Source organism: Meles meles, chromosome 2, assembly GCF_922984935.1.
Source record: "Meles meles chromosome 2, mMelMel3.1 paternal haplotype, whole genome shotgun sequence".
Lineage (NCBI taxonomy): Eukaryota > Metazoa > Chordata > Mammalia > Carnivora > Mustelidae > Meles > Meles meles.
The window spans coordinates 152,466,517-152,475,087 of NC_060067.1; the positions used below are offsets into that span (position 1 = coordinate 152,466,517).

An 8,571-nucleotide genomic window follows, 5' to 3' on the forward strand; every position below is an offset into this window, starting at 1 on the left:
GGAATTGTGATGCCACCAACTTTGGCTTTCTTTTTCAATATTCCTTTGGCTATTCGAGGTCTTTTCTGGTTCCATATAAATTTTAGGATTATATGTTCCATTTCTTTGAAAAAAAGGGATGGTATTTTGATAGGGATTGCATTAAATGTGTAGATTGCTTTAGGTAGCATAGACATTTTCACGATATTTATTCTTCCAATCCATGAGCATGGAACATTTTTCCATTTCTTGGTGTCTTTCTCAATTTCTTTCATAAGTGCTTTATAGTTTTCTGAGATTCTTTGCCTCTTTGGTTAGGTTTATTCCTAGGTATCTTATGGTTTTGGTGCAATTGTAAATGTGATTGACTCCTTAATTTCTCTTTCTTCTGTCTTGTTGTTGGTGTAGAGAAATGCTCTGATTTCTGTGCATTGATTTTATATCCTGACACTTTACTGAATTCCTGTACAAGTTCTAACAGATTTGGAGTGGAGGCTTTTGGGGTATCCACATAAAGTATCATGTCATCTGCAAAGAGTGATAGTGTGACTTCTTTGCTGATTTGGATGCCTTTAATTTCTTTTTGTTGTCTGATTGCTGAGGCTAGGATTTCTAGTACTATGTTGAATAGCAGTGGTGTTAGTGGACATCCCTGCCATGTTTCTGACCATAGTGGAAAAGCTCTTCATTTTTCTCCATTGAGAATGATATTTGCGGTGGATTTTTCAGAGATGGCTTTGATGATATTGAGGTACACATCCTCTATCTCTACACTTTGAAGAGTTTTGATCAAGAAAGGATGCTGTACTTTGTCAAATGATTTTTCAGCATCTGTTGAGGTATCATATGGTTCTTGTTCTTTCTTTTATTAATGTATTGTATCACATTGACTGATTTGCAGATGTTGAACCAACCTTGCAGCCCTGGAATAAATCCCACTTGGTCATGGTGAATAATCCTTTTAATGTACTATTGGATCCTATTGGCTAGTATTTTGGTGAGAATTTTTGCATCTGTGTTCATCAAGGATATTGGTCTGTAGTTCTCTTTTTTGGTGGGATCTTTGTCTTATTTTGGAATCAAGGTAATGCTGGACTCATAAAATGAGTTTGGAAGTTTTCCTTCCATTTCTATTTTTTGGAACAGTTTCAGGAGAATAGGAATTAATTCTTCTTTAAATGTTTGGTAGAATTCCCTTAGGAAGCCGTCTGGCACTGGGCTTTTGTTTGTTGGGAGATTTTTGATGACTGCTTCATTCTCCTTACTGGTAATGGGTCTGTTCAGGTTTTCTATTTCTTCCTGGTTCAGTTGTGGTAGTTTATATGTCTCTAGGAATGCATCCATTTCTTCCAGATTGTCAAATTTACTGGCATATAATTGCTCATAATATGTTCTTATAATTGTTTGTATTTGTTTGGTGTTGGTTTGTATTTGTTTGGTGTTGGTTCAGTTCCAGACTCCTCTTTCATTCATGACTTTATTTATTTGGGTCCTTTCTCTCTTTTGATAAGTCTGGTCAGGGGTTTATCAATCTTATTAATTCTTTCAAAGAACAGCTCCTAGTTTCGTTGATTTGTTCTATTGGGTTTTCTTTTGGTTTCTATTTCATTGATTTCTGCTCTAATCTTTATGATTTCTCTTCTCCTGCTGGGTTTAGGGTTTCTTTGTTGTTCTTTCTTCAGCTTCTTTAGGTGTAGGGTTAGGTTGTGTATTTGAGACCTTTCTCGTTTCTTGAGAAAGGCTTGTATCGCTAGATATTTTCCTCCCTGGACTGCCTTTGCTGTGTCCCACAGATTTTGAACTGTTGTGTTTTCATTTTCGTTTGTTTCCATGAATTTTTTCAATTCTTCTTTAATTTCCTGGTTGACCCATTCATTCTTGAGAAGGATGTTCTTTAGTCTCCATGTATTTGGGTTCTTTCCAAATTTCCTCTTATGATTGAGTTCTAGCTTCAGAGCATTGTGGTCTGAAAATATGCAGGGAATGATCCCAATCTTTTGGTACCAGTTGAGACCTGATTTATGACCCAGGATGTGATCTATTCTGGAGAATGTTCCATGTGCACCAGAAAAGAATGTGTATTCCGTTGCTTTGGGATGGGATGTTCTGAATATATCTGTGATGTCCATCTGTTCCAGTGTATCATTTAAGGCCTTTATTTCCTTGTTGATCTTTTGCTTGGATGATCTGTCCTTTTCATTGAAGGAGGTGTTAAAGTCTGCTACTATTATTGTATTATTGTTTATGTGTTTCTTTGATTTTGTTATTAATTGGTTTATATAGTTGGCTGCTTCCATGTTAGGGGCATAGATATTTAAAATTGTTAGATCTTCTTGTTGGACAGAACCTTTGAGTATGATATAGTGTCCTTCCTCATCTCTTATTATAACCTTTGGCTTAAAATCCAATTGATCTGATATAAGCATTGGCACTCCAGTTTTCTTTTTTTTTTTTAAGTATTTTATTTATTTATTTGACAGAGAGAGAGGTCACAATAGGCAGAGAGGCAGGCAGAGAGAGAAGGAGAAACAGGCTCCTCACTGAGCAGAGAGCCCAATGCGGGGCTCGATCCCAGGACCCTGAGATCATGACTTGAGCCGAAGGCAGAGACTTAAACCACTGAGCCCCCCAGGCGCCCCCCAGTTTTCTTTTGATGTCCATTAGCATGGTAAATTGTTTTCCACCCCTCACTTTAAATCTGGAGGTGTCTTTGGGTTTAAAATAAGTTTCTTGTAGACAGCATATTGATGTATTTTGGTTTTTTATCCATTCTGATACCCTGTGGCTTTTGATTGGAGCATTTAGCCCATTTACATTCAGGGCAACTATTGAGAGATATGAATTTAGTGCCATTGTATTGCCTGTAAGGTGACTGTTACTGTATATTGTCTCCGTTCCTTTCTGGTCTACTGCTTTTAGGCTCTCTCTTTGCTTAAAGGACCCCTTTCAATATTTCCTGTAGAGCTGGTTTGGTGTTTACAAATTCTTTTAGTTTTTGTTTGTCCTGGAAGCTTTTTATCTCTCCTTCTATTTTCAATGATAGCCTAGCTGGATATAGTATTCTTGGCTACATGTTTTTCTCATTTAGTGCTCTGAATATATCATGCAAGTTCTTTCTGGCCTGCCAGGTCTCTGTGGGTAAGTCTGCTGCCAATCTAATATTTTTACCATTGTATGTTACAGACTTCTTTTCCAGGGCTGCTTTCAGGATTTTATCTTTGTTGCTAAGACTTGTATATTTTACTATTATGTGATGGGGTATGAACCTATTCCTGTTGATTTTGAGGGGGGTTCTCTGCACCTCCTGGATTTTGATGCTTGTTCCCTTTGCCATATTAGGGAAATTCTCTACAATAATTCTCTCCAATAGGCCTTCTTCTCCCCTCTCTCTTTCTTCTTCTTCTGGAATCCCAATTACTCTAATGTTGTTTCGTCTTATGGTATCACTCATCTCTCGAATTCTTACCTCATGGTCCGGTAGTTGTTTGTCTCTCTTTTGCTCAACTTCTTTATTCTCTGTCATTTGGTCTTCTGTATCACTAATTCTTTCTTCTGCCTCATTTATCCTAGCAGTAAGAGCCTCCATTTTTTATTGCATCTCATTAATACCTTTTTTGATTTCAGCTTGGTTAGATTTTACTTCTTTTATTTCTCCCAAAAGGGCTTTTATTTCTCCAGACAGGGTTTCTGTAATATCTTCCATGCCTTTTTCAAGTCCAGCTAGCACCTTGAGAATCGTTATTCTGAACTCTAGATCTGACATATTACCAATGTCTGCACTGATTAGGTCCCTAGCCTTTCGGTACTGCCTCTTTTGTGTGTGTGTGTGTGTGTGTGTGTGTGTGTGTGTGTGTGTGTGTTGTGTTTTTCTGCCTTGTCATTTCATCCAGATAAGAATATATGAAGGAGAGAATAAAATACTAAAAGGGTGGCAAAGACCCCTGGAAAATATGCATTAACCAAATCAGAAGAGACCCCAGATCGTGGGGGGAAGAAATGGGGTAAAAAAAAAATTTTTTTAATTTAAAAAATTTTTTTAAATTTTTTTCTAAAAAAACTTTAAAAAAATATTTTTTAGAAAAAAGAAAAAATATATATTAGACTGGTGAATGGAACAGAGCCACCTCCTTAATTTTGGAAGTATTTTGGTCTCTTAGAAGAAACTACCTCCCAAAATTTTAAAGAAAGAAAAACTTTTATATATATATATATATATATACATATATATATACACATACATACACACACATACATATATATGTACACACACACACACAAAATAAGGGTAAACATGATGAAGGGATTGAATATGACTAAAGATGAAAACTTAGAAAAATTTCTAAGAAAGGAGTTGATAAGATAAGTTGGTTGGGAAAAGAAAGAAAAAGAAAGTGGAGAGAATTTGCTCAGGCTGGAGACTAGAACAAAGCCCTGTGATAGATTTAGGGTATATTTTGATCAATTAGAAGAAGTTGTATCCCAAAATTTTTTAGAAGAAAAAACCCTATGTGTATACAAAAAAAATAAAGTTAGATACAATGAAGGATAAAATATGACTATAATAATGAAGGTTCAAAAATATTTTTTATGAAAGGTATTGTTAAGATAAACTAGTTAAAAAACGTTAAAAGAAGAAAGAGTAAAAGTTAGAAAAAATTAGAATAAGAAAAAAATAAAATTAAAAAAATTAATTAACTTTGCAAGACTCAAAAATCATGGGGAGAAAGCCATGAATTCCATGCTTTACTTTCTCTTCCTCTGGAATTCCACTGTTCTTGATAAGTGAACTTGGTCTTGGCTGGATTTCTTCATGATCTTCTGGGGGAGAGGCCTGTTGTAGTGATTCTCAATGTCTTTGCCCCACGCAGAATTGCAACGCCCTTACCAGGGGCTCGGCTGCTCGGCTAAGTAATCTGCTTGGTTCACTTTTGGGAGCTTTTGTTCCCTGAACACTTTCCGTAGAGTTCCGGAGGACGGGAATGAAAATGGCGGCCTCCCTATCTCTGGCCTGGAGGAACCAAGAGCTCGGGGTCCCACTCCTCAGTGCGCCCTCAGAAAGAAGCGCTCAATCACTCCCATCTCCCTGGCCTCTGACAGCGCTCCAAGTTCACCCAGCCTGTGACTGAGCGTCTCTGTCTCTGGCACACAGCCCTGCCTGGAGTCTCTAAACCCAGCAGATCCCTGTGCTCCCAGTGGGGGTCTCCCCGGATCTTGTGGGTTCCCTACTCAAAAAGCAGTGTCCTGACTGTGCCACGGATCACAGTTTAAGGTATCCCTGAGTTGAGAGCTCACTCCTCGGCTCCGTCTCTGTAGCCGGCTTCCCTGCTCTAATACCTGTGTGGTCTGCAACACTCAGACACCCCCAATCTTTCTGTGACCTTGTGTGGGCTCCACCCCTGCTTAGCCTCTGGAGCGATGTCCCTCAGTAGAGCAGACTTTTAAAAGTTCTGATTTTGTGCTCCGTTGCTCCGCCTCTTGCTGGGAGCCGGCCCCTCCCTCTGTGGTCTATCTTCCTGTCACTTTGGATTGGCTTCTCCGCAGGTCCTACCTTTCAGAAAGTGGTCGATTTTCTGTTTCTAGAATTGCTGCTCTTCTCTTTGATCTTCTGTTTGGATTTGTAGGTGTTCGGAATGGTTTGATAACTATCTAGCTGATCTCCTGCTACCTCATGTCAGCTCAGCCTGTTACTTCTCCCCCATCTTGTCTCCTCTGTACTGCGACTTCTTTTTCTACACATCACCTGGAAGATTCAGCAAGTAGTACCTCGGGAACTCAGAGAACAGGCTGGGGTGGTCAGGGTGGGGCTCCTGGAGGAGCCGTCCTTTTTCTGGGCTGTTGCACCCATGCACTCATCCTGGGTGGGGTCTTCCTCTCACACCTCAATTTTTGGTTTTCTGACCCATGTCACCTGCCTGCATCTCTGGTCCCCTGACCGTCATGCGCAGAGCCTAGGGTGTGATGTCCGTGGGGCAGGGGCTTGTATCCAAGACCTTGAGAAGATATAAAAGGCCAGGCCAGCCTCCAGACCTGGACAGACAGTCCTGGACAGTCTTGGCCATTTCCCAGACCCATCCAGCTCTCTCAGTTCCCATCCTGAGCCCTGAAGTCAGAGCAATGAATTCTCACTGTGCACCGGGACTCAGACTTACACACCTTGTCTCTGAATCCCTGCTTGCCTGCAGGTGAGTCTTCCTGTCCCCCTTCACAGGTGATATGACAGACATAGAGAAGTCATGGAATCAGCCAGAGCTCCCAGAGCCTGCAGATGGCCGACCTGGCCTTGGTTTCTGGCCCACTCAGCTCGTTGCTATTGCTCGTGCACCACACCTACATCGTGAGAAAGCCTCATGACCTGCCCTCGTGTACTGACTTCTCCCCTCTTTTCTCTGACCCTAGGTGCCCCTGGCCCTCCAGGACCAAGAGGACTCAAAGGAGACATGGGCATGAAAGGACCCATTGGCAGCAGAGGACCCAAAGGAGACCCTGGAAGCTTGGGCCCACCAGGACCTCAGGGTCCTCAGGGACACCCTGGAGACACAGGACCTGTGGGAGAAAGGGGTCCAGTTGGCCTTCGAGGTTTCCCAGGCCTCAAAGGCTCAAAGGGAAGCTTTGGAAGTGGAGGCCCAAGAGGACAGCCAGGCCCCAAGGGGGATGTGGGACCCCCAGGGTCAGAGGGGCCCCCAGGGTCTCCAGGGCCCCCCGGGCCTCAGGGAAAACCAGGGATTGCTGGGAAGACAGGGTCGCCAGGCCAGCGGGGGCCCATAGGGCTTAAGGGTGAACCAGGGATTCAGGGGCCTCCAGGACTCCCAGGGCCCCCAGGCCCACCAGGAAGCCAGAGCCCATACTAAGAGCCCCAGTCCCAGACACTGCTATGCAGAATGGCAGGAAGGGCCTCAGGGCAGTGAGCGGCCCAGAAAGCCACACCTACAGACAGCGGTGGTCCTTTGATCCCAAAGGGGCTTCCCCCTGTCCTGCCTCTGCACCTGTGGGCTCCCAGTACTGACTGTACCATAGAAAGCAGCCCCTCACACACACACGCACACATGCACACGCGCATATGTACACGCACACACCTTTCTCTGCTGGCCAGGGGGGCCAACCGGGTGTCCCAGGCTGGGCAGGAGGAGAGGGCGGGAGGAGATACCCCCTGTCCTGTGACTGAGCCTGCCAGGGAGGTGACTACCTTGAGAAGAAGGTCTACTATTTCTGAATTGCTGACCAACTCAGCTTTCCAGCATCTTCAGAACCAACCTAGCTAGCAGTTCCCTGTGGCTTCCAGGCTGGGAAGACTCAGGAAAACCTTTGCAGAAGATGTAGTTCAGACTCTAGGGACAAGGGGGATTTGGCCACCCAAACAGTCTCCTCCTAAGCATGGGAACAGAGTCCCAGGAGCTGCCCCTGCCTTACAAAGACCAGAGGGTCCCCACCTGTGCTGCTGTCCTCAGGCTCTGGGCACCGTGCTCCCAGAGTTGTGCAATTTTTTCATGTCTCCAGAAAATTCTTCCACATCATCCTTGCCCTCCTTCTCCCAGGAGTATCCCAGAAGAATGCAAGCAGGAGTCTCATCTGCATGGGAAGGCTCTCTAGGCCCTGGAACATTCTCCCAGAGTGGTGCCCTGCAGCTGAGATCGTGAAGGAATGTGGGGGTGGCGGGCAGGAGCAAGTGTGAAGAGGCCCGGGTCACGGGGCTGTGTGTGGGGCTGGCTCCCTTGCTCCCAGCCAGGCTGGCCTGCTCCATTCCCCTCTGTGGGGCTGACGGAGGGCCAACCCCGGCAGCTCTCCCCTCCTGCGCCTGGCTCTTCTGCCCACAGACGCCCTCTAATCTCCCCCGACCATGACTCACAACGGCCGAGGCCTCTCTGCTTGAGCAGCAGGACTGGACTCAAAGACAGAGGGCCTGAACGTCCACAGGGGGCTCACTTTGACATCACCCCTCACCCCCTTCCTGTGCACAGGTGCAGAAAGGAGCTCTGGGACATCCCCCCAGCAAGGTGAAGGCGGTCCCCAGGCTAAACTGGTTGTCAAGCTGCCCTCCTTTGGGTTTGACAGATTCCCACCACTCCTGGGCTGGGGGCATGGAGCTGTCTCCTCCCCGGCCCCGACTCAGATTCCAGCCCCTTCCTTCCTTCCGAAAGCCTCACAATGCCACCTCCCTTCTCGTCATAGGCGTGCAACTGGCTTGCACTCCCGCCTGCCCCCACTGCCGTGTAATCCTGTCCACCTATGATATCATGAGACATAGTATTACTGACTCAGTAAAGAGCTCTTTCCAGAAGGGAGGCGTCTTCTGGTCCTCTCTGCCCCAAAAGGGGCATTAATGCCTTCAGGAGCTCTGCCTCACCTGCCCTGGAAGGAGAACCAGTGGACGAGGGGTTCCCCTAGATACTCAGCGTGGAGTTTGGGTCTCCCCCTCTGCCTCTCCATCTAGAAATACTGAGTTCTGCCAGGAGCTCACGGTTCTCCCATTGGGGCCAGGGCCCAAGAGGATGTGGGGGAATTCCCCACAACGAGCAGGAGCCCAGTGGGCTGAAATGGAGCAGGCCAAAATGGGTCCTGGATATCTGAGGGATACCTTCCCAAGGCTTCCCTCTC

General features: G+C 45.2%; 1 protein-coding gene across 1 annotated transcript in view; it reads left to right on the forward strand.

Moving 5' to 3' along the window:
* The window catches only part of SCARA3 (scavenger receptor class A member 3), a 50,875-nt gene extending 42,621 nt beyond the window's left edge, over window positions 1–8,254 (forward strand). The window contains exon 6 of the mRNA XM_045997998.1: window positions 6,376–8,254. Within this exon, the coding sequence (XP_045853954.1) occupies window positions 6,376–6,827 (452 nt within the window). The 3' untranslated portion in view covers window positions 6,828–8,254. The remainder of the gene's footprint in view (window positions 1–6,375) is intronic.
* Window positions 8,255–8,571: the final 317 nt, after the last annotated feature.